Raw genomic sequence first — 27536 nt, forward strand, 5'->3', positions numbered from 1 at the left:
TTTAATTTACGAATGGTGAATCATTAGGTTTTCGTAAAACCAGTTATTTGCATTTTAATTTCGATTGTGACATCAAACATAACCTCCATTAGAATATCATAACCAGTTTTTTTTTATACGAATTTCAATATGACAACTACCGACGATTCCATCAGAAACTAGTACTTATTTTAATTAAGCGGTACTATTTAGTTTTCAATAAATATATTTATGTGAAAGTGAAATGTTTTGTGACTACATTCTAATGGATATGGATGTTTTTATTGCTACAAACACCTATCAAGGTAAAAAAAAAATCGTTTAGTAAACATTTTCCACGTAAATATCGATAGCAAGATCTAGAAGGCACTAATTATTATCTATTACGATTCTAAAATAATCTAGAATCGACATTTTACTTCAAAACGTTGTAGAAGCAACGAAAATGTTCTGGTACAATAGATAAAGTTCATAGATGTTCCAACGGAATGATCTAGATGGATAATCAATCCTCATAATTATTATAGAATGTTTTAGAATGCATTTTAAAATGCTCTAGAACTAACGAAAATGTTCTAAAACAATACAGAACAATCCCAGATGTTCTAAAACCATCTTAGATTAATATAGAGTCGATTAGAAAGTTCTACAATGTTCTGGAATGATGTACAACGATAAGAAAGATACTAAAAAACGTATTGAATGTTCTAGAATAAACGAAAATGTTCTAAAACAATACAGAACAATCCCAGATGTTCTAAAACCATCTTACATTGATATAGGGTCGATTAGAATGTTCTACAATGTTCTGGAATGATGTACAACGATAAGGAAGATACTCAAAAACGTATTGAATGTTCTAGAATAAACGAAAATGTTCTAAAACAATACAGAACAATTCCAGATGTTCTAAAACTATCTTAGAGTGATATAGAGTCGATTAGAATGTTCTACAATGTTCTGGAATGATGTACAACGATAAGAAAGATACTAAAAAACGTATTGAATGTTCTAGAATAAACGAAAATGTTCTAAAACAATACAGAACAATCCCAGATGTTCTAAAACCATCTTAGATTGATATAGAGTCGATTAGAATGTTCTACAATGTTCTGGAATGATGTACAACGATAAGAAAGATACTAAAAAACGTATTGAATGTTCTAGAATAAACGAAAATGTTCTAAAACAATACAGAACAATCCCAGATGTTCTAAAACCATCTTAGATTGATATAGAGTCGATTAGAATGTTCTACAATGTTCTGGAATGATGTACAACGATAAGAAAGATACTAAAAAACGTATTGAATGTTCTAGAATAAACGAAAATGTTCTAAAACAATACAGAACAATTCCAGATGTTCTAAAACTATCTTAGATTGATATAGAGTCGATTAGAATGTTCTACAATGTTCTGGAATGATGTACAACGATAAGGAAGATACTCAAAAACGTATTGAATGTTCTAAAATAAACGAAAATGTTCTAAAACGATACAGAACAATCCCAGATGTTATGAAACCATTTTAGAGTGATACAGAGTCGACTAGAATGTTGTATGATGTTCTAGAATGATGTAGAATGATATAAAAGGTACTCAAAAACGTATTGAATGTTCTAGAATAAACGAAAATGTTCTAAAACAAAACAGAACAATCCCAGATGTACTAAAACCATACTAGAGTGATACAGAATGGACTAGAATGTTCTATAATGATCTAGAACATGTTTAATGTTCTAGAATAAATGATAATGTTCTAAAACAATACAGAACAATCCTAGACGTTCTAAAACTATCTTAGAGTGATATAGAATGGACTAGAATGATCTAAAACGATACAAGGGGGACTCAAAAACGTTTTGAATATTCAAGAACAAACGAAAATGTTCTAAAGCAATAAAAAAATCGTAGATGTTCTGAAACGGTCAAAAACAACTGACAGATACAAAAAAAAGATGAATGATCATCTGTATATATATAAAAAATCGAAAATAGTCTATATAACATTTCGAAAACTTCCTCAGCGGTTTCTGTCGTTCGGGATAGAGCGAAAAACGTTGTACAGACAATGAAACGCGCTTATCTTCGACTTCGGTTCTGTAATCACGTAAAAAAATTTCCAGAAATGTCACGAACCCGATGAAAAATGAATTGATAACGCATATATCAGAGTTTAGTCATAATTATTTTACCATAGTCGGTTTTTATTATTAAAAATAATAATAAATAATGTAATTAGAACAATGAATCAGTATTAAAACGTTAGGTTGTTTCCTGTATGTAAAATTAGCGAGTCTGGTAAATATATTAACGGTGAAAGTGATTGGTAGTAGTACTTAGTCGAAAGCTTTTGTTGTGATCAACAAATACGCGTCAATAGTGAATTATATGGTATACAAATAAATAGTCACGTGTTACGACGAATCAGTTACCGAAAAAGGACTTTTTTTGTTATAAACAACTCGACCAATTACCAGGAAATACTTATATGTCATTATCTTTGTTGGAAACTTTTTTATTTATAAATATGGCACAAAATTCTTGGAATACCCTGTATTTAATAGTCATAACGTCTTCCTGTAATTTTTCATTTGATTCATTTGATATTCGATATGAAATGTGTTATTTTTATTGTTCTAATTACACAGGGTCAATAGAAATTATTGCTTTATTGGAAAACGAAGTTTTTGAAATTTTTTATAATTTTTTTTCGTTATAATTAGGTCAGTATTATACTGAAAACACTGTTTACACCACCACCACACCAATTTTATTGTGCTAGACCATTTTCGGTTGTTCTACAACATTCAATACGTTTTTGAGTCACTTTCGTATCGTTCTAGAACATTCTAGTCGACTTTGTATCATTCTAAGATTGTTCAAGAACAACTGGGATTGTTCTGTATCGTTTTAGAACATTTTCGTTCGTTCTAGAACATTCAACATGTTTTTGATTCCCCCTTGTATCGTTCTACATAATTCTAGAACATTATAGAACAGTCTAATCCACTCTGTATCATTCTAAGATTGTTTTAGAATAACTGGGATTGTTCTGTATCGTTTTAGAACATTTTCGTTCGTTCTAGAACATACAACATGTTTTTGATTCCCCCTTGTATCGTTCTACATAATTCTAGAACATTATAGAACAGTCTAATCCACTCTGTATCATTCTAAGATTGTTTTAGAATAACTGGGATTGTTCTGTATCGTTTTAGAACATTTTCGTTCGTTCTAGAACATTCAACATGTTTTTGATTCCCCCTTGTATCGTTCTACATAATTCTAGAACATTATAGAACAGTCTAATCCATTCTGTATCACTCTAAGATTGTTTTAGAACATCCGGGATTGTTCTGTATCGTTTTAGAACATTTTCGTTCGTTCTAGAACATTCAACAGGTTTTTGATTCCCCCTTGTATCGTTCTACATAATTCTAGAACATTATAGAACAGTCTAATCCACTCTGTATCACTCTAAGATTGTTTTAGAACATCCGGGATTGTTCTGTATCGTTTTAGAACATTTTCGTTCGTTCTAGAACATTCAACAGGTTTTTGATTCCCCCTTGTATCGTTCTACATAATTCTAGAACATTATAGAACAGTCTAATCCACTCTGTATCACTCTAAGATTGTTTTAGAACATCCGGGATTGTTCTGTATCGTTTTAGAACATTTTCGTTCGTTCTAGAACATTCAACAGGTTTTTGATTCCCCCTTGTATCGTTCTACATAATTCTAGAACATAACAGAACATTCTAGTCGACTCTATATCAATCTGAGGTGATTTTAGAACATCTGGGATTGTTCTGTATTGTTTTAGAACATCTGGAATTGTTCTGTATGGTTTTAGAACATCTGGGATTGTTCTGTATTGTTTTAGAATATCTGGGATTGTTCTGTATTGTTTTAGAATATCTGGGATTGTTCTGTATTATTTCAGAACATCTGGAATTGTTCTGTATTGTTTAGGAACATCTGTGATTGTTCTGTATCGTTTCATAACATCTGGGATTGTTCTAGAACATTATAGAACATTCTAGCCGACTCTGTATCACTCTAAGAGTCTCTGAAGATGATAACTTGGTTATCGAATTTTCGTTTTGGTGTAGTGGTGGTGAAAATAGTGTGTTCAGTATGAATATCACCAACGGTTTCCGAAATTCCAGCTTAGTTGGATGACTTTTAGTAGAAATTTCATAACCTATCCTTTGAATTTAATATTAAATGTTGAAATATTATTTAGTATCAAAATATCAGAAGCTTGGAGATCTTTTAATATATTTCATGTTATCATTTAAGTTTATCTGTTATATTTCTGAAATAGACATACTTTTGAAAGATAAGATAATTGTTTTTAATGCATCTTTAGATAATTCGATTTTTTTAAAATAATTTCCACGTTATTCGACGTGATAAAATCTATGGATAAAGTTGGTGTAATTAAGAACAAATTTTTTTTGAGAAACATGTTCGGTAAGTCCTTTTTTTTGTAAATTCAGAAGGTTCGGTATATAATTTTCTCTCAATTCTCTCGAAAATCGTCGATTTCGTAAGAAAAATCCAATGTCCGTTGACACACATAGACCGAGAAACGGTTGTTATTAATTTAATAGCTTATTAAATGAGAAAATGTGTCTTCAAGTTTCGCAAAATCAGTTTTGTAGCATTTTCTTTACGTATTCTCATGAATCTCTTAGATTTTGATAAAAAAATCCAATCCCCGATGGTGCAAATAGACCGAGAAGCGGTTGTTATTAATTTAATAGCCTATTAAATGAGAAATTGTGTCTTCAGGTTTCGCAAAATCAGTTTTGTAGCATTTTCTTTACGTATTCTCATGAATCTCTTAGATTTTGATAAAAAAATCCAATCTCCGATGGTGCACATAGGCCGAGAAGCGGTTGTTAATAATTTAACAGCCTATTAAATGAAAAAATGTATCTTCTAGTTGCACAAAATCGGTTTTATAATATTTTCTTCACGCATTCTCATATATTTCTTAAATTTCAATAGGAAAATCCAATGCCCGTTGATGTATATAGATCGAGAGGTGATTTTTTTATTATAGTAAAATACTTAATTTTTTCTATCAGTAGATCCAGATTTAACGATGGCGGCATGTAACAATTCATTGACAGCCACATTGAGTAACGTCAGCGGGGGCGTTAACGCACTCAGCCAACAATGCGCCATCTGCGGCGACAGAGCTACCGGCAAACACTACGGAGCCGCCTCCTGCGACGGTTGTAAAGGCTTTTTCAGAAGATCCGTTAGAAAGAATCATTTATATACATGCAGGTAAGTCCGCATCTAATTAACGCCCCTAATTTTGGTACTTGTCGCACACCCCTCGTATTATTTGCAGATTCAATAGGAATTGCGTCGTGGATAAAGACAAGAGGAACCAATGCAGATATTGTCGGTTGAGGAAGTGCTTCAAGGCCGGCATGAAAAAAGAAGGTGAGCTTTTTCGTATACGGGGGGACGTCGTAAAGTACTGATTCGATTTAAAGAAATTATATTTCAGCCGTGCAGAACGAACGGGATCGAATCAGCTGCAGGAGACCCAGTTACGAGGAGAACAACCAAAATAACGGTTTGTCCGTGGGATCGTTACTCAACGCAGAAATGCTCTCCAGACAAGTGGGAGCTGCTTTAGAGGTAATTTACACAAAAACCGGGGTCTATTCCGATATTTTAAGCGGGTTTTATACGTTCCGGTAGTAATTAAAGCTGTTTTTATACGTTCCGGAAGCAATAGAAGCTGGTTTTACACGTTCCGGTGTTAACTAAAGCGTATTTTACACGTTCCGGTAGTAATAAAAGCTGATTTTACACGTTTCGTTGTTAACTAAAGCGTATTTTACAACGTTTCGGTGGTAATTAATGCGTGTTTTATACGTTCCGGAAGCAATTGAAACTGATTTTACACGTTCCGGTAGTAATTGAAGGTGCTTTTACACGTTTCGGGTGGTGATTAAAGAGTGTTTTAAACTGTTCTGGTTTTTAGCAAATGGATACAAATCCTGTGAACGATTACGATATTTCGAATAGGCAATTGGCAAGTATCAATGACGTTTGCGATTCAATGAAACAGCAGTTGTTGATATTGGTGGAATGGGCGAAATACATACCGGCTTTTACGGAATTGCAATTGGACGATCAGGTGAATATTATTAGTCGATAAATCTTCTTCCGTTTTTAGAATTAATTCGAAATATAATCGTTATTGACTGTACTATTACTTCTAATTGAATAATACGCTCCAAAAAAATATAATTTGGATAAAAAAATCATGTTTCCGTCGATTCTGGTGGTACTTCTTCAGTATAAACGATATTTTGACATCTAATAATACGGGGGGACTACGAAACGTAATACTTTAAATGCTTTTGCGTCAATAATTTCGATCTTTTTGGAGATTTTAGTGAGAAAATGAGTGAATATAGAAATCATTCTGTAACGACTGTACTATTTAGATAACTCCGCTTCCATTTCTAGATTTAATTGAATTTCTAATCGTTATTGACTGTACTATTACTTCTAATTGTATAATACGCTTCAAAAAAATATAATTTGTATGAAAAAATCGTGTTTCGGTCGATTCTGTTGGTACTTCTTCAATATAAATGATGTTTTGACATCTAATAATACGGGGGGACTACGAAACGTAATACTTTAAATGCTTTTGCGTCAATAATTTCGATCTTTTTGGAGATTTTAGTGAGAAAATGAGTGAATCTAGAAATCATTCTGTAACGACTGTACTATTTAGATAACTCCGCTTCCATTTCTAGATTTAATTGAATTTCTAATCGTTATTGACTGTACTATTACTTCTAATTGTATAATACGCTCCAAAAAAATATAATTTGGATTAAAAAATCGTGTTTTGGTCGATTCTGGTGGTCCATCTTCAGTATAAATGATGTTTTGACATCTAATGATACGGGGGGGCCACGAAAAGTGATATTTTCTACGGGGTGTATCTTCCAGGTGACTCTACTCCGCGCGCACGCTGGGGAGCATCTATTACTGGGTCTAGCAAGAAGATCGATGCATTTGAAAGACGTTCTTTTATTAGGGAACAACTGTATAATGACCAAAGAATGTCCAGGTGATTAATTTATCATTAAAAAATTAAAAATGATTAACTGTGTTGCATGAAAATCTGGTGTCGAGGGTATAAAGTACGAGGCGATGCAATTTTCGAAAGGCGCGTATTTTAGTGACGAAAAAATGATCGAAAAAGAAGAAGAAAGTGTCGAAAATGTCGTTTCCGTCGTTAATAGTGAAGTTTTTAATGACGATAATAATTTTTTAGGACATAACCTTCAATTATCCAATGTAATTATCGTCATTTTTTTCTTCTTCAAAGTGCAATTAAATGTACGCATATTTATGTATCATCATTTGGTGTCATCAAGTTGTCGCGATCACGTGACCGATTCTAATTGGTATACGACGAAACTCGATTTGTAAATTGTAATATTTCGTAAATTAATTTCTATATAAATTCGAAATTTTCCATTAAAAATTCAGGTAATTAATTACGTCGTCGATAAAAACGAATAAATAGAATTTTAGTTACGGGGGTATAGCGAAAATTCTCATCGTCGCCTCGTACTTTTTCGTTTTTACTAAATGAACCTGCTTAGATCGTGAAAGTATTAAAATAGGTGCATGTTCGTACATTTTTTATTGTGTTTAATACGTTTTGTGGTTCGGTACAAGCATGAAATTCATTTATCAAACATTTTTCATTCATTCGACTTTATGTACAATCGTTTAAAGTGTAGAATGAGGCGGACGCTCTTCAGAATCTTCGGGTTGTTCACTAAATAATCAACAATTTAGGCAAACACCTGCAAAATCTATAATTTAACGACTACATACTCAATATTTAGGTGGATAACTGCAAAATGTATGATTTGACTACTATAGAGTTGATAATTTGGGCGGACAACTGCAAAAGCTATAATTTGTTTAATATGGAGTCAATATTTAGTCGGACACCTGTAAAATCTATAATTTAACGATTATAAAGTTGATAATTTGGGCGGACACCTGCAAAATCTACAATTTACCGACTACATACTCAATATTTAGGTGGATAACTGCAAAATGTATGATTTGACTACTATAGAGTTGATAATTTGGGCGGACAACTGCAAAATCTATAATTTGTTTAATATGGAGTCAATATTTAGATGGACACCTGTAAAATCTATAATTTAACGACTACATACTCAATATTTAGGTGGACAACTGCAAAATGTATGATTTGACTACTATAGAGTTGATAATTTGGGCGGACAACTGCAAAATCTATAATTTGTTTAATATGGAGTCAATATTTAGATGGACACCTGTAAAATCTATAATTTAACGACTATAAAGTTGATAATTTGGGCGGACACCTGCAAAATCTATAATTTAACGACTACATACTCAATATTTAGGTGGATAACTGCAAAATGTATGATTTGACTACTATAGAGTTGATAATTTGGGCGGACAACTGCAAAAGCTATAATTTGTTTAATATGGAGTCAATATTTAGTCGGACACCTGTAAAATCTATAATTTAACGATTATAAAGTTGATAATTTGGGCGGACACCTGCAAAATCTATAATTTACCGACTACATACTCAATATTTAGGTGGATAACTGCAAAATGTATGATTTGACTACTATAGAGTTGATAATTTGGGCGGACAACTGCAAAATCTATAATTTGACGGCTATAGAGTTGATCATTTGGGACATTTACAAAATATAGTGGTCAGCATCTATGGATTCTATAATATGGCGGACTCCTGCAAAATCTAGAATTTTGGCGGACATCTGCAAAATCTAAAATTTGGCGGGCAGCTGAACAAACTAAAAGTTGGCAGACACTTTCTAAATGCATAGTATGATGAACCACAGCAAAATCTATAATTTGTCGGACGTGTGCCTAAAAAATCTAGAATTTTGGCGGACACCTGCAAAGTCTAGAATTTGGCGGACAGCTGAAAAATCTAGAGGTTGACAGACACTTTAGAAATCTATAGTGTTGCGGACCATGGTACTTTTATAATTTGACAGACGTCTGCCAAAGAATTTAGAATTTTGTCAGGCACCTGCAAAATCCACAATTTTAGAGACGTCTGCCTAAAAAATCTAGAATTTTGGCGGACATCTGAAAAATTTATAATTTGGCGGACACCTGAACAAACTAAAAGTTGGCAGACACTTTCTAAATGCATAGTATGATGAACCACAGCAAAATCTATAATTTGTCGGACGTGTGCCTAAAAAATCTAGAATTTTGGCGGACACCTGCAAAGTCTAGAATTTGGCGGACAGCTGAAAAATCTAGAGGTTGACAGACACTTTAGAAATCTATAGTGTTGCGGACCATGGTACTTTTATAATTTGACAGACGTCTGCCAAAGAATTTAGAATTTTGTCAGGCACCTGCAAAATCCACAATTTTAGAGACGTCTGCCTAAAAAATCTAGAATTTTGGCGGACATCTGAAAAATTTATAATTTGGCGGACACCTGAATAAACTTAAAGTTGGCAGACACTTTCTAAATATGTAGTATGGCGGACCACAATAATTTTATAATTTGTCGGACTCCTGCAAAATTCACAATTTTTGGGACTTCTGTTAAAAAATATAGAGTTTTGGCGGACATCTGAAAAATTTATAATTTGGCGGACACCTGAATAAACTTAAAGTTGGCAGACACTTTCTAAATATGTAGTATGGCGGACCACAATAATTTTATAATTTGTCGGACTCCTGCAAAATTCACAATTTTTGGGACTTCTGTTAAAAAATATAGAGTTTTGGCGGACATCTGAAAAATTTATAATTTGGCGGACACCTGAATAAACTTAAAGTTGGCAGTCACTTTCGAAATATGTAGTATGGCGGACCACAATAATTTTATAATTTGACAGACGTCTGCTAAAAAATCTAGAATTTTGTCTGGCACCTGCATAACCTACAATTTTTGGGAGGCCTGCCAAAAAATCTAGTATTTTGGCGGACATCTGCAAAATCAAAAATTTGGCGGACACCAGAAAAATCTATATTCTGTCGACTAGAATCAATACTTCGTTCGGTGGACGCGAATATATCTATATATTTTGGCGCACGCGCGTCGTACGAAATTTTTTGGCGTGGGTGAATTATTTAACGCTTACAACGGGGTATGTCTAACACGTTTTGGGCATATTACATTGTGAATTGTTTAAAATGTACGAACATACCTTAATAATCGGACTGTTACTCGTCCAACGTACGCAGCTTTGATACCAGATCCCCGTAACGTATCTCCAGATATGAGCATATCCAGAATCGGTAGCCGAATCATCGACGAACTCGTCAAACCGATGAACGAACTCCAAATCGACGATACCGAATTCGCTTGCCTCAAGGCCATCGTATTCTTCGATCCAAGTGAGTAGCGTCGTCGACGATCATTTTTCATTTTTTTTTTAATTCCGTCGTACCTTCCAGACGCCAAGGGTTTGACGGAACCGAGTCGGATCAAGTCATTGAGATACCAGATTCAAATAAACCTGGAGGATTATATCAGCGATCGACAGTATGACAGTAGGGGGAGATTCGGCGAACTGCTGCTCACTTTACCAGCCCTACAATCGATTACCTGGCATATGATCGAACAAATTCAATTTGCCAAATTGTTCGGAGTTGCCCATATCGATAGTTTACTACAGGAAATGTTACTCGGAGGTAAGTAAAGAACAATTTATTTGGAACAATCTTATTTATAGAACAATTTATTTTAATTTGTTCCTATATTAATTATAAATGTTCTTTGAGATAGTAGAGAACAATATTAACAGAGAGAACATTATGTTTGGATCTTTTTCACTAAAATCCGGAACAATTTATTAAGAACAATCTTATTTATAGAACATTTTATTTAATTTTGTTCCCATATCCATTATAAACGTTCTTGGAGGTAGTAGAGAACAATATTAACAAAGAGAACATTATTTTTCGACGTTTTTTGCTAAATTTCGGAACAATTTATTAAGAACAATCTTATTTATAGAACAGTTTATTTAATTTTGTTCCCATATCCATTATAAACGTTCTTGGAGGTAGTAGAGAACAATATTTATGAAGAGAACATTATTTTTGAATTTTTTTCACTAAAATCCGGAACAATTTATTAAGAACAATTTTATTTATAGAACAGTTTGTTTAATTTTGTTCCCAAATTTATTATAAACGTTATTAGAGGTAGTAGAGAACAATATTAATAAAGAGAACATTATTTTTGGATTTCATTCACTAAAATCCGGAACAATTCATTAAGAACAATCTTATTTATATAGAATAGTTTATTTAATTTTGTTCCCATATTCATTATAAACGTTATTAGAGGTAGTAGAGAACAATATTGATGAAGAGAACATTACTTTCGGATTTTTTCACTAAAATCCGGAACAATTTATTAAGAATAATTTATAGAACAGTTTATTTTATTTTGTTCCTAAATTTGTTATATATGCTCTTAAATGTAAAAGTGAACAATATTAACAAAGAGAACATGAATAATGGCTCTTCGATTAATGTCTGGAACAACTTATTAGGAACAATTTATTGAGAACAATTTCATTAATGTTTTAAGAGTTGGTTTTACCGTCCGATATTTATTATAATTGTAGGAACAAGTATCGAAACAACGACCCCTACCATAGTAGTACCGAACAACATGAACAACAACAACAATTATCAGAGTACCAGCGATTCAGCCGACAGTCCCATCACTTCTCCAACGACGACCCCTCACAGTCCACAAGATCACATGATCAACACCAACGTTTCGAGTCCTCCCGGAACGGTAGCTCCATCTACAGTACTCACGATGCGAGATATCACCCCTTTAGACGACACCGTCCATTTTCCTATTTCCGTTAAGGAAGAACCCCTCAAAGACGAACAACACGGTTTTATGGTGAAATTTTTAAAGTAGAACAAAGGAAATGAATAATCGGACTATTTTATTTTTTAATAGAACAATGTATCGTTGTTTTCGGTCGGTATGAGTGTCAATTTGACAGTTCATGTCTAAGTTAGAAAAAGAATTGGTACGGCATTAATTCTATATCATATAACAATCATATTGATTGGTCTTTAGTTACCTGTATGAGCGAGGATTGGTTTTAAGACTGATTTTTAATAAGTACCTGTGTTCTTAATACGTTCTGAATGCTTTTTGAATGGAACAAACCCAATTTGTCTATTTCAATCTTATAGGAACAAATTTCGAGCTCTCTGAGCGACACATACACATTTCTACACCGATTTTGATTGTTCTTAATACGTTCTGAATGTTTTTTGAATGGAACAAACCCAATTTGTTTATTTCGATCTTCTAGGAACAAATTTCTAGTTCCCGGAACGACTTATACACAGTTATACATCGATTTCGTTCGTTTTTAATATGTTCTGAATGTTTTTTGATATGGAACAAACTTCATCATCTAAGAGCAAATTTTGAGCTCTCGGAACAAAAGATAGACAGTTCTACACAGATTTTAGTTGATCTTGATATGTTCTGATCGTGTTTTGACAAATAACAAACTTAATTTCCATATTTCGAGCTCCTAGGAACAAGTTTAGAGCTCTTGGAACAAAATAAACGCAGATCCACTCCGATTTTGTTTGTTCTTAATATGTTCCGAATTTTTTTTTACACTGAGCAAACTTCTTTGTCTATGTAGAGAAAATTTTGAGCTCTCGGTGCAAAAGACAGTTTCACACCGATATTAATTGAACTTGATATGTTCTGATCGTTTTTTGATAAAGAACAAACCTAATTTCTTCATTTCGATCTTATAGAAGCAACAACAGAAGCTCTATGAACAAAATAAACACAAATCCACACCGATTTCGTTTGTTTTTCACGTTTTTGACAAGGAACAAACACAATTTTTCGATTTAAGTTGCCTACGAACAAATCTCGAGCTTTTGTAACTAAACTTATACAAATCCATCGATTTAATTTGTTCTTAATTTTGTTCTTTATGTTTTTGTCGACGAGCAAACTAAATTCATCACTTCAGAACAAACCGTGAGTTATAATACTAATTATTTTTGTTCTTAATGTTGTTCTGGTTGTTTTTAAGGTAGAACAACTTTTTAATTTGTTCTTAATTTTGTTCTTTATGTTTTTGTCGACGAGCAAACCAAATTCATCATTTCAGAACAAACCGTGAGTTATAATACTAATTATTTTTATTCTTAATGTTGTTCTGGTTGTTTTTAAGGTAGAACAACTTTTTAATTTGTTCTTAATTTTGTTCTTTATGTTTTTGTCGACGAGCAAACCAAATTCATCATTTCAGAACAAACCGTGAGTTATAATACTAATTATTTTTATTCTTAATGTTGTTCTGGTTGTTTTTAAGGTAGAACAACTTTTTAATTTGTTCTTAATTTTGTTCAGACCAAGCACACACCCAAATTCTCTACATTAGCCACCTCAGAATAAACTTGTAGTTCTAAATTCAAATGAATCGCACGTCTAGGGTTTCTTTTTGATGTTCTGTGGATGCCTAAAGTCGCCCCAAATAGCAGATTTGAACCAGGTACTTCGTTTCTTGTTTTCTAGTCACCATCATCGACAATATCGATATAAACCGCTCGAGGCTGTGTTTTTAGTTCGACGTTTCCGACCTTATCGTCGATTCTGTTAATGTTGCAGACATTTTGAGCGTGTGTGTGTGTGTATGTGTGTGTGTGCGCGTGCGCGTGCGCCATCGATATGTTCGTTAACGAATAATATTCGTAAATAAATGTCGATATAATTTTGCTCAATAACGTAAAAGGTAGAAGGGAATTTAGTTTTTGATAAATATAATGGAATGGTTATAGTACGTTTGCCAATAGTAGATGTAGTGTTAAGGGTTTATTATTATAAATACTCGGGGATGTATATTCAGTGATATTGAGCGAGTTTTTTTGACCCGAAAATGATTTACGTGGGGAAAAAGGGTAATTTCGATAAAAAGGTAAGGCCCTGCTCGTAAATATCGGTGGTAAGGTACCTTTTTGTACGAAACTCGGTTATATATGAGATTTTTTTATCGAAAACTTCTAAAAATGGGGTCTTTAAGCTATCGTAGACAAACTTTGGATCTTTTTAAATAAAACTGAATCTGAATTAGCTGAATATGGGAGTTTTTACACAAAATTTAGTTAATAATGGGACCTACTGATCGAAATGTTCCGAGGATGAGGGTTTTTAACAATCGCAGATAAAGATGGGACCTTTTTATTTGAAACTTAGCTAAATATGGGACCTTTAACGTGAAAATTAGCTAAGAATGGGACCTGGGACCTTTTCCGTAGAATATAAGTAAAAACATACTAGTCGAAATGGTTAGAGATGAGGTCATTTAACTTAGCTAAAGATGGGACGTTTTTACATGACAATTTTTTCGCATGAAATTTGGCTAAAGATGAGTCTTGGGAACAGAGACGTTTTGAGGATGGAGTTTTCGAAGAATCGTTGACGAAGATCGGACATTTTACATAAAACTTAGCTAAAAATTGGATTTTCACGCAAACCATAGCTAAAATGAGGGACCTTTTAACGTAAAACTTAACTAAAAATGGTTCGTTAGTCAAATATGGGACCATTTTATGTAGAACTCAGCTAAAATGGGACCTTTTTACATAAACTTTAGCTAAACATAGAACTTTTTACGTAGAATTTAACTAAAATAAACCGTTAACTAAATATGGGACCTTATTACGTAAAGTTTAGCTAAAAATGGAACTTTTTACATAAATCTTAGCTAAATATGGGGCTTTTTTACGTAAAACTCAACTAAAATAGACCGTCAACTAATTATGGAACCTTTTTATATTAAGTTTACCTAAATATGGGACCTCTTTACATAAACTTTAGCTAAATATAGGACTTTTTACGTAAATATTAGCGAAATATGGAACTTTTTTATGTAGACCTTAACTAAAATAAACCGTTAACCGACTATGGGACCTTATTACGTAAGATTTAGCTAAATATGGAACTTTTTACATAAATCTTAGCTAAATATTGGCCTTTTTACGTAGAACTTAACTAAAATAAACAGTCAACTAAATATGGGAACTTTTTACATAAACTTTAGCTAAATATGGGACCTTTTTACACAGAACTTAACTAAAATAAACCATTAACCAAATATTTGACCTTATTTCGTAAAGTTTAGCTAAATATGGGACTTTTTTACGTAGAATTTAGCTAAAATAAACCGTTAACTAAATATAGGACCTTTTTAGATAAACCTTAGCTAAATACGATCTTTTTACATAAATATTAGCTAAATATGGGCCTTTTTACGTAAAACTCAACTAAAATAAACCGTCAGCTAAATATGGGACCTTTTTACATAAACTTTAGCTAAATATAGGACTTTTTACATAAATATTAGCTAAATATGGGACCTTTTTACGCAGAACTTAACTAAAAATGGGACTAACGTGAAACTGAATTAAAAATGGGAACATTAAAAACAAAAAGAAAAGAAAAACGAGCTTTTATCACTGATAATATCATTTTAGACGTACCTGCCCTTATTAAATGAAAATGTTGATATTTCATAGATAATTTTTTGTCGTTGAAATCGTTTTCAAATACTTATATACGATATAACATAAGGTAGTTAATCGGTTGTTGTTATTTTTTTTTATTATCAATTTTGATGGATCAAATTTTAGCCTGGAGATGGTACTACAATTTTTTTATATAGATATATATATTAATATATAATGTATATTGGATGAATTAAATTAATTATGTTACCGATCGACTTTTTCATTCAAAAAACGTCCACAAATTACTCCTATCCCCACGATGGCGAGAAAAAAATACGTCGAAATGTCAAATTTGTTTAATTTCGAAAAAATAACGCGTAAATATCGATTTACCCTCGTAGATTTTTTTCTAGATAAATTTTTTTATAGTATTTTCAACAATACGTAATAAAATTTCGATAATGGGATGTTTTCAATATATATTGAAAGATTTGTAACAATTTTCTTAAACGTTTCCTACCATGTTGTCTGTTCGTTCGGTAAGTACGCATTTTTTTTCTCAAAAATATGTTTTTTTCGATTAATCCACAACGTTGAAAACCGAGCAAAAAGTGTCAAAAAACGATAAAAGTTAATCGAAGGTAATCTGGAACATTCGAGGCTTTTCTAGAACATTCGAAACGTTTCTAGAACATCCGAAAGTGATTCAGAACGTTTATAAACAAATTGAAATTTTCTAAATGGTTCAAAATATTCTGGAACGTTATAGACTTCTATAGAACATTCGAAAATGTTTTTATAACAATTTAGAATGACTTAAAAGTGTTCTGGAACAATCTAGACTTTCCTGGAACTTTCGCAAATACGATTTATTACGATTAGAAACCATTTGCGATGTTCTGAACGAAATAAAATGTTCCAAGTGAATGAAAATGTTCCACAAAATACTCTAAAATCAATAATAATGTTATGGAACATGCTAAAATGTTATGAACAACCAAGAAGGGTTTTAAAGTGGTTTACAATGTTCCAAAACAATTTTTGAATGTTCTAAATCAATTACAATTTCTAAAAAAATGGTTAGAAGTAATTGAAAATGATCTCGAACATTGTAAAATGTTCTAAATGCCTAGGACAGGTTCTTAAAGCGGTTTACAATATTCTGGAATAATTTTAAAATGTTCCAAACCAATCAAAATGTTTCAAAAGCGGTTAGAAATTATTAAAAATGCTATAGAACATTGTAAAATATTCTAAATACCCAGAACAGGTTCTTAAAGCGGTTTACAATGTTCCTAAACAATTTTAAAATGTTCTAAACCAATTAAAATGTTTCAAAAGCGGTTAGAAATTATTAAAAATACTATAGAACATTGTAAAATATTCTAAATACCCAGAACAGGTTCTTAAAGCGGTTTACAATGTTCCTAAACAATTTTAAAATGTTCTAAACCAATTAAAATGTTTCAAAAACGGTTAGAAATTATTAAAAATACTATAGAACATTGTAAAATATTCTAAATACCCAGAACAGGTTCTTAAAGCGGTTTACAATGTTCCTAAACAATTTTAAAATGTTCTAAACCAATTAAAATGTTTCAAAAGCGGTTAGAAATTATTAAAAATGCTCTACAGCATTGAAAAATATTCTAAATAATTAGAAGAGGTACTTAAGCGGTTTACAATGTTCTGGAACAATTTTTAAAATGTTCTAAACCAATTGAAATGTTTCAAAAACGGTTAGAAATTATTAAAAAAGCTCTAGAACATTGTAAAATATTCTAAATACCCAGAACAGGTTCTTAAAGCGGTTTACAATGTTCCTAAACAATTTTAAAATGTTCTAAACCAATTAAAATGTTTCAAAAGCGGTTAGAAATTATTAAAAATGCTCTACAGCATTGAAAAATATTCTAAATAATTAGAAGAGGTACTTAAGCGGTTTACAATGTTCTGGAACAATTTTTAAAATGTTCTAAACCAATTGAAATGTTTCAAAAACGGTTAGAAATTATTAAAAAAGCTCTAGAACATTGTAAAATATTCTAAATACCCAAAATAGGTTCTTAAAGCGGTTTACAATGTTCCGAAACAATTTTAAAATGTTCTAAACCAATTAAAATGTTTCAAAAACGGTTAGAAATTATTAAAAATACTATAGAACATTGTAAAATATTCTAAATACCCAGAACAGGTTCTTAAAGCGGTTTACAATGTTCCTAAACAATTTTAAAATGTTCTAAACCAATTAAAATGTTTCAAAAACGGTTAGAGATTATTAAAAATGCTCTAGAACACTGTAAAATGTTCTAAATACCCAGAATAGGTTCTTAAAGCGGTTTACAATGTTCCGAAACAATTCTAAAATGTTCTAAACCAATTAAAATGTTTCAAAAACGGTTAGAAATTATTAAAAATACTATAGAACATTGTAAAATATTCTAAATATCCAGAACAGGTTCTTAAAGCGGTTTACAATGTTCCTAAACAATTTTAAAATGTTCTAAACCAATTAAAATGTTTCAAAAACGGTTAGAGATTATTAAAAATGCTCTAGAACACTGTAAAATGTTCTAAATACCCAGAATAGGTTCTTAAAGCGGTTTACAATGTTCCGAAACAATTCTAAAATGTTTCAAAAACGACTATAAATTATTAAAAAAGCTCTAGAACATTGTAAAATATTCTAAATACCCAAAATAGGTTCTTAAAGCGGTTTACAATGTTCCGAAACAATTTTAAAATGTTCTAAACCAATTAAAATGTTTCAAAAGCGGTTAGAAATTATTAAAAATGCTCTAAAACATTGTAAAATGTTCTAAATGCCCAGAACAGGTTTTTAAAGCAGTTTACAATGTTCCCAAACAGTTTAAAATGTTTCTTAGTGTCATGAAAATGTTTAAAAATAATTTTAAAATGTTCTAAATCACTTAAAATCTTCCAGGAACATTTCAAAAAGGTCTAGAAGAAACCAAAAAATAAAACAGTTTAAAAATGACATCGACAGATTTAAAATGTCCTTTTTTTCAGATATTTTTGATCTTAGCCGTCGTCTGCGCCTTGACGGCCGCCAGACCACTGGAAAAGGAAGAAGATATCGGGGAAGAAGAATCTCTAAGAGGACTTCATTTGTTTTATAGGATCAAGGAGGCACTGAAACGTTTCAAATCGGCTAAATCGGATCCGATAATAAATGGCATTCCTGTACCGATAATGAATGCGGGTTATTATCCACCTGTCAATAATTACCCACTACCACCACCTGTCAATTCTTATCCATATGCCAATAACTACCCCCGTCCATATCCTTACTGATATCCTCAAGGATATTAACATTTAATTTTGATTTTTGAGAAAAAAATTCAATAAAATTATGAGAAATACGAATAATATGGTTTTATTTTATGCCTTAACCACATCAAAGGTGAATTTTGAAAATGGGACCTTCAGGTTAAGACCTAACTGAAGATGGTACCTTCTAAATGACTCCCATTTAAAGATGGGACCTTCTACATGAGTCCTACTTAAAGATAAAACCTTTTAAATGGGTCATAATTAAAGATGAAATCATCTAAATGAGTCCTACTCAAAGGTGGGATCTTCTACATGAGTCCTACTTAAAAGTGGATCCTTCTAAATGAGTCCTAGTCAAAGGTGAGACCTTCTACATGAGTCCTACTTAAAAATAAAACCTTCTAAATGGGTCATAATCAAAGATGGGATCTTCTAAATGAGTCCTACTCAAAGGTGGGACCTTCTACATGAGTCCTACTTAAAGGTGGATCCTTCTAAATGAGCCCTAGTCAAAGGTGAGACCTTCTACATGAGTCCTACTTAAAAATAAAACCTTCTAAATGAGTCATAATCAAAGATGGGATCTTCTAAATGAGTCCTATTCAAAGGTGGGACCTTCTAAATGAGTCCTACTTAAAGATGGGACCTGTTAAATGAGCGCTAGCTAGATATTGAACCTTTCAAATGAGTTCTAGCTAAAGATGAGACCTTAATGAGCTTTAGCTAAAGTTGGGACCTTCTAAATGAGTCATACTTAAAGATGGGACCTCCTAGCTAGAGATTGGACCTTTCAAATGAGTCCTGTCCCTTTTAAACAAAACGTCTCTTGATGGGACCTTCACTATGAATCTTAGCTAAATCAAGGACCTGTTAGTTAGAAGGTAACTAGAGATGGGACGTTTGGGAAAATAAAATAACCAATTAATAAATGTTCATACGTAACGTTAATAGAGATGGGACCTTCATAAGAAAACGTAACTCACGATGGGACCTTTAACATGTAACGTAATTAAATGAGGGACCTTTTAGATCAAAGGTAACTAAAGATGGAACATTTCAAACAGAAGTAACCAATAAATACAAGTTTCCACGTAATGTGAATAGAGTCGGGACCTTTACAAGAAAACGGTTTTCAAGATTGGACCTTTTAGTTAAAAAGTAACTAGAGATGAGACCCTCAAAATAAAATATATAAATATATATACAGAAGGAGATAGGACCTGATAGATAAGAGATAACTAGAGATGGGACCATTTAAATCGAATATAATTGAGGTGGGACCTTTTTGGTGAAAGATAAATAGAGATGGGACCTTTTAAACAGAATATAACTTAGATAAGACCTTTTTGGTAAAGGATTATTAGAGATGGGACCTTTTTGGTACAATATAATTAAAGATGGCATCTTTTTGGCACAAGATGAGAGATGGGACTTTTTTAAACAGAATATAACTGATGTGAGACCTTTTTGGTAAAAGATTATTGGAGATGGGACCTTTTAAACCGAATATAACTTACATAGGACCTTTTTGGTACAATATAATTAAAGATGGCACCTTTTTGGCACAAGATGAGAGATGGGACATTTTTAAACAGAATATAACTGATGTGAGACCTTTTTGGTAAAAGATAATTAGAGATGGGAGCTCTTAAACCGAATATAACTTAGATAGGACTTTTTTCGTAAAGAATAATTAGAGATGGGACCTTTTTGGTAAAAGATAATTAAATATGGGACCCTATTGGCACAAAATGATAGATGGGACATTTTTAAACCGAATATAACTGAAGCAGGACCATTTTTTATGAAAGATAATTAGAGATGGGACCTTTTTGGTGAAGGATAACTAGAGATGGGACCTTTTACACCAAATATAACTGAGACAGGACCTTTTTTGTAAAAGATAATTACAGATGGGACCTTTTTGGTGAAAGATAATTAAAGATGGGGCCGTTTAAACCGAATATAACTTACATAGGACCTTTTGGTTAAAGGATAATTAAAGATGGGACCTTATTGGCATAAGATGAGAGATGGGACATTTTCAAACCGAATATAACTGAAGTAGGACCATTTTTTATGAAAGATAATTAGAGGTGGGACCTTTTTGTTTAAGCATAACTAAAGATTGCACCTTTTACACCAAATATAACTGAGACAGGACCTTTTTGGTAAAAGATAATTAGAGATGGGACCTTTTAAAGCGAATATAACTGAGGCAGGAACTTTTTTAAAAAAGATAATCAAAGATGGGACCTTTTTGATAAAATATAAGTGAAGATGGGACTTTTTTGGTGGAAGCTAATTAGAGATGGGACCTTTTAAATCGAATATAACTGAGATAGGACCTTTTTGGTAAAAGATAATTAGATTAACGTTTAAATATGGATTTCTCCTCGTAGATTCTGGTTAAAAGAAAAATATTTTTATAGGATTTTAAACAATAAGTAATAAATTTTTTTAAATTCATTTTTTCCGCATAAAATCGAGTATTTCCAATAAATTTTTTTAATTATTTCGAATCATGCTTCCTGTTCCAATAGTAAGTACGAATTTCATTTTTTTCCAATATTAAAAATCCTCTTTTTATAAATTTCAAAATATAATTTTGGAACGTGAAAAGCGTTCGCGAATTTTTTTTTCCAATTTTAAAATTTTTCCAGTTAATTTTGATCCTAAGCATCTGCGGGGCTTTAGCGGACGATAGCCTCGAACTAGAACGGGATAACCAAGAGTCCTTAAGGAGCCTACATTTGTTCTATAGAATCAAGGAGGCGCTGAAACGTTTCGTTTCCGCGGGAAAGGATAAATTCATACCTATAAGGGCGGATCAACCGGTTCAAATAATGGTACCAGGATATAATCCTATCAATTATCCAGTCGGCGGTATTCCGATTTACAATCATCCTTACTAGGATATATATAATTAATAAAAACGATAAGAATCACTAAAAAATTTTTTTATTCACCTTCCCTCCGTCCCCAACTACGATTTTATAAACAAATAAAGTTTCGGAACCTGTTCAAACATCCTCAGTCAAACTTAATAGAATAACATTATTATTGGTGTGTGTGTGTGTGTGTGTGTGTAAATATGATCCGCCCCTCGTAATCTACGATTTTATTATTAAATTTTATGGTTTATATAAAATTTTATCTATTTTTTTTTTATTACGTGTAATTCAATTAAAAAAATCAAAATTAATTTTTTCACAATTATTATAAGTAATAAAATATTTTATGATGAATCATTTTTATCGATATAAATATTAAAAATATTCGATAAGGATTCAAATTTGGATTTAAAATACGATCCTGTATAACAGAAAGTCGACAGGATTCGAATTTGGACTAACGGATGATCAAACTACGGTCCTGTATCTCGGAAAATAGATATAATTCAAATTTGGATCGTTAAAGATTTAAAATACGATCCTGTATAATAGAAAGTGGACAGGAATCGAATTTGGACCAACGGACGACCAAATTACGGTCCTGTATCTCAGAAAGTTGATAGGATTCCAACCTGGAACATTTGGTGGCTTAAGTATGATCCTGTATCTCAGAAATAATTAATCGAATGGTGTTACATCATAGTTTCGAATTTATGAAAAGAAGGGACCTTTTAAACAGAACGTGAATAGAGATGGGACTTCTCAAACAAAACTTATTCAAAAAAATAACTCTTCGATGAAGTTTCAGGAGATGGGTCCTTCATAAGCAAATAAATACCAAGATGGGACCCTCTTTATGGCACGCACCATAATGAGAGATCTTTTTGTATAGACTGTGATTAGAGATGGGACTTTTTTAACAGAACGTAATCAAAAACATTAATTTTCAATGAAATTTGAATAGATGGGGCCCTAATAATGAAATGTGTATAAAGATGGAACTTTTGTTAAGAGAGATGGGGCCATTTAAGTGAAATTCAGCTAAATGAGGGACCTTTCGTGTAAAGCGCGATTGGAAATGGGCCTTTTCAATGGAATTGATCTAAATGAGGGACTTTTATGTAAAGAGCGATCGGAGATGGGACCGTTTGAGTGAAATTAAGCTGAATGGGGGACATTTTATACAAAGAGCGATCGGAGATGGGACCGTTTAAGTGAAATTAAGCTGAATGGGGGACCTTTTATGCAAAGAGCGATCGGAGATGGGACCGTTTAAGTGGAATTAAGCTAAATGAGGGACTTTTATGCAAAGAGCGATTGGAGATGGGACTGTTTGAGTGAAATTAAGCTAAATGTGGGACTTTTATGTAAAGAGCGATCGGAGATGGGACCGTTTAAGTGAAATTAAGCTGAATGGGGGACCTTTTATGCAAAGAGCGATCGGAGATGGGACCGTTTAAGTGAAATTAAGCTAAATGAGGGACTTTTATGCAAAGAGCGATTGGAGATGGGACCGTTTGAGTGAAATTAAGCTAAATGTGGGACTTTTATGTAAAGAGCGATCGGAGATGGGACCGTTTAAGTGAAATTAAGCTGAATGGGGGACCTTTTATGCAAAGAGCGATCGGAGATGGGACCGTTTAAGTGAAATTAAGCTGAATGGGGGACCTTTTATGCAAAGAGCGATCGGAGATGGGACCGTTTAAGTGAAATTAAGCTAAATGAGGGACTTTTATGCAAAGAGCGATTGGAGATGGGACCGTTTTGAGTGAAATTAAGCTAAATGTGGGACTTTTATGTAAAGAGCGATCGGAGATGGGACCGTTTGAGTGAAATTAAGCTAAATGTGGGACTTTTATGTAAAGAGCGATCGGAGATGGGACCGTTTAAGTGAAATTAAGCTGAATGGGGGACCTTTTATGCAAAGAGCGATCGGAGATGGGACCGTTTAAGTGAAATTAAGCTAAATGTGGGACTTTTATGTAAAGAGCGATCGGAGATGGGACCGTTTGAGTGAAATTAAGCTAAATGTGGGACTTTTATGTAAAGAGCGATCGGAGATGGGACCGTTTAAGTGAAATTAAGCTGAATGGGGGACCTTTTATGCAAAGAGCGATTGGAGATGGGACCGTTTAAGTGAAATTAAGCTAAATGAGGGACTTTTATGCAAAGAGCGATTGGAGATGGGACCGTTTGAGTGAAATTAAGCTAAATGTGGGACTTTTATGTAAAGAGCGATCGGAGATGGGACCGTTTAAGTGAAATTAAGCTAAATGGGGGACTTTTATGTGGAGGGCTATTACGTATTAAACCTATTGAGAGAAATTTAGCTAAATGAGGGACCTCTTGTGTAAAGGGGGATTGGGGATTGGATCTTTTGAGAGTAATTTAGCTAAATGACGGAGTTTTTATGTGAAGATGGGACCTTTTAAGTGAAATCTGGCTAAATGGGAGACCTTTACAATAAAAGGTGGGGCCCAATAAACAGAAATTCAATCGTCCGCTTCTTTAAATCGATTTTAGAATACAGAAGGATAAAGGGAAAATAATTACGCAATATTTACGTTATACAAGGTGTGTTTTATTAGTGCGCGAAACAATATTAGTGATTCTACAATACATCTAACGATATTTATGTAATAAAAATTCGATTAAAAAAATTATTAACGATACAATTAAACCAATAACGAATATTAGATAGATTAAAAATAGCTCGGGTACTCCGACTGCCTTAATTCTCGTTTTGTTTAGACATTTCGGTCTTTTCGATACCCAAAAATCTTCGATCCTTCGAAAAATGCCGCTGGATAAAATTTTCCTCAAACTGAAATTTCATTAGATCGAATCATTTGGATAGAAACGATTTTGCTTACGTGATATGGAACAATTCCGTGTACTGCCAACGTTTCTGAGCGACCAATCCGATATCTCCGAACGGTATGAATATAATGTCCGCCAAATCGCACACGACGTCCTGATCTGAATCCGCTAGACAAGAAAACGCCGTAGATAATTCGGTTAGATACGCGTGCGTGCCCCTCTTAACTTTCTCTATGCCCCGTACGGCGGAGGCGGCGTTCAGAGCGCCCTTCTCGTAGATTTTCGTCCTGTTCAATAAACTTATGAAACGATCGTCTTTGTGTTGAAGTATATAACTGAACAGGTACGGTAAAGGCTCTATAGCTACCTGAAATTCGCTATTTTGAAACCGGTCATCGGTACAACGAAATATAGCAAACGAACGTGTTCAAATGCTTTGGTGATATCAATAAATCGAAATATTGATCTGCGAGAAGGTTAATGTTCATATTTGTTGATATTCTCGTATTAAAAACACAGTCAAAAGTCTTAGTGGAATCATTAAAACGATGTATACATCTGAGAGATAAAGAACATGTACGAACGCTTTATTAATATCAATAAAACTACATCTAGGCTCGTGAGAAAAATGTTGTTACGTGATTTTATATAAATGATAATAAATATACAAAAAAACATGGTCGAATGCCTTTGTGGGATCATTAAAACGATGTATACATCTAAGAGGAAGTTATAAGCACGATTTCGATGAAATTTGGTAATATTTAGTTGAAATAGACGTAATATAGGAAAACGCACATGTACAAATGCCTTGATGATATCAATAAAGCGGGTGTATCTTGAAATAAAAATAATAAATTTTCCAGATTTACGTCACTAAATGTACCTTTAGATCGCTTTCGTATAGTTCCTTTATCGTTTTCATTGGTCGAGGAACGTTACTCAGTAAAGAAGAAACTAAACTAGATGTGTAGTAGTTATAAATTATCATCGACATTATCAATAAAGTTAAAAATATTATCCTACCGCCGGTTCTTGAAGGAACAATTGACGAACCTAAAAACATAGGAATAGATTCATGTTTAGAACACTCCAGAACAACTCTATACAGCACAGAACACTCCAGAACAGTTCTATTCAACACAGAACACTCCAAAACGACTCTATTCAACACAGAACTCTGCAACACAACTCTAGTTGTGCAACTGGATCTAGTACTCGTCTCAGGATAACACAGAACACTCCAAAACGACTCTATTCAATACAGAACAGTCCAGAATGACTCTATTCAACACAGAACTCTCCAACACAGCTATAGTTGTTCAACTGGATCTAGTACTCGAGTCAGGTTAGCACAGTACATTCCAGAGAAGCTCTATTCGATACAGAATACTCCAGAACGACTCTATTCAACACAGAACACTCGAGAACAGCTCTAGTTGTTCAACTGGATCTAGTACTCGTCTCAGGATAACACAGAACACTCCAAAACGACTCTATTCAACACAGAACAGTCCAGAACGACTCTATGCAACATAGAACTTTGCAACACAACTCTAGTTGTGCAACTGGATCTAGTACTCGTCTCAGGATAACACAGAACACTCCAAAACGACTCTATTCAATACAGAACAGTCCAGAACGACTCTATTCAACACAGAACTCTCCAACACAGCTATAGTTGTTCAACTGGATCTAGTACTCGAGTCAGGTTAGCACAGTACATTCCAGAGAAGCTCTATTCGATACAGAACACTCCAGAGCAGCTCTATTCAACACAGAATACTCCAGAACGACTCTATTCAACACAGAACACTCGAGAACAGCTCTAGTTGTTCAAGTGGATCTAGTACTCGTCTCAGGATAACACAGAACACTCTAAAACGACTCTATTCAATACAGAACAGTCTAGAACGACTCTATTCAACACAGAACAGTCCAGAACGACTCTATGCAACATAGAACTTTGCAACACAGCTCTAGTTGTTCAACTGGATCTAGTACTCGTCTCAGGATAACACAGAACACTCCAAAACGACTCTATTCAATACAGAACAGTCCAGAACGACTCTATTCAACACTGGACACTACAAAACGACTCTATTCAACACAGAACACTCCAGAGCAGCTCTATTCAACACAGAACACTCCAGAACACCTCTAATCGGCACTGAACATTGTAGAACAGCTCTATTCGACCCAGAACACGCCAGAAACTATAGTTGTTCAATTTGATCTAGTACTCGACACCAATAAGCTCTAAACTACGACATTCTCAATACCTTGTTGAGATATAACTGAAATGGTGACTAACATCGAGCTGCACAAACTATATTTCGATTTGGATTCCAATCGAAACGTCAAATATATCGATATACCGATTATTATTAGAGATAGTACTAGGATATACCAAGTATCGATCGCAAACGGTTTCAATATTTCCAAACCGGGTCCGGTTCGATCGGGATTGACGAAAATGAAAGCGGACCTGAAAAATATGAAACTTAATAATTCCTAAAACGAATTTATTCGTTGATGGTACCTGAATTTATACAGCGGCATTAAAAAATCGTAATAATCGATTCTGGCCGGTCGTAAATAACCTCCGGATGTACTGATATCGATTTTTCTTTCGTGTACTAATTGACTTAAGCCGCCGTCGATTCCCGAGGATTCGTTTCCGAACCAGACGTGTCTGCGGGTCAAATTGAAACTAAAATTTCGTTACAAAATAATATTTGATTCGAAACCTTTCGTTAATTACGAAAATAATTATACGGGGGATAGTCAAAATACGTCTATAGGATTCTACTTTATATTTATGTTCTAAGTTTAAGGGTTGATTATCTAAGGGTACATTTTTCGATACGTAAATAAATATTTAACTTATACTACTTTTTTTTAGTTTTTAAGGGGTGGTTTTCACCCTTAAATGGCAGGAAATACGTATCGATTTGATGT

The 27536-nt window shown here is 33.2% G+C and overlaps 2 protein-coding genes across 18 annotated transcripts in view; one reads left to right on the top strand and one right to left on the bottom strand.

The window, feature by feature from the left end:
• LOC130898792 (transcription factor HNF-4 homolog) overlaps window positions 1-18957 on the top strand; it is a 28538-nt gene extending 9581 nt beyond the window's left edge. For 4 of the 17 annotated variants that reach the window (XM_057808322.1, XM_057808310.1, XM_057808318.1 and 1 more), the window contains exons 2-10: window positions 5082-5286; window positions 5354-5448; window positions 5516-5649; window positions 5999-6154; window positions 6985-7105; window positions 10294-10446; window positions 10507-10743; window positions 11688-16106; window positions 18598-18957. In XM_057808322.1, coding sequence (XP_057664305.1) covers window positions 5099-5286; window positions 5354-5448; window positions 5516-5649; window positions 5999-6154; window positions 6985-7105; window positions 10294-10446; window positions 10507-10743; window positions 11688-11995 — 1392 coding nt within the window. In that variant the 5' untranslated portion in view covers window positions 5082-5098 and the 3' untranslated portion in view covers window positions 11996-16106; window positions 18598-18957. Of the gene's footprint in view, window positions 1-33; window positions 285-2264; window positions 4462-5081; window positions 5287-5353; window positions 5449-5515; window positions 5650-5998; window positions 6155-6984; window positions 7106-10293; window positions 10447-10506; window positions 10744-11687; window positions 16107-18597 lie in introns of those variants that run through there. The other 13 variants (XM_057808311.1, XM_057808321.1, XM_057808308.1 and 10 more) reach the window with 10 other exon arrangements.
• Window positions 18958-24324: 5367 nt separating this feature from the next.
• LOC130898807 (ionotropic receptor 75a-like) overlaps window positions 24325-27536 on the bottom strand; it is a 37558-nt gene continuing 34346 nt past the window's right edge. The window contains exons 3-7 of the mRNA XM_057808343.1: window positions 27118-27288; window positions 26858-27063; window positions 25462-25631; window positions 24629-24942; window positions 24325-24579 (exon numbers count right to left, since the gene is read on the bottom strand). Of these exons, the coding sequence (XP_057664326.1) occupies window positions 24378-24579; window positions 24629-24942; window positions 25462-25631; window positions 26858-27063; window positions 27118-27137 (912 nt within the window). The 5' untranslated portion in view covers window positions 27138-27288 and the 3' untranslated portion in view covers window positions 24325-24377. The remainder of the gene's footprint in view (window positions 24580-24628; window positions 24943-25461; window positions 25632-26857; window positions 27064-27117; window positions 27289-27536) is intronic.

The sequence above is a fragment of the Diorhabda carinulata genome, chromosome 10 (genome assembly GCF_026250575.1).
Source record: "Diorhabda carinulata isolate Delta chromosome 10, icDioCari1.1, whole genome shotgun sequence".
Lineage (NCBI taxonomy): Eukaryota > Metazoa > Arthropoda > Insecta > Coleoptera > Chrysomelidae > Diorhabda > Diorhabda carinulata.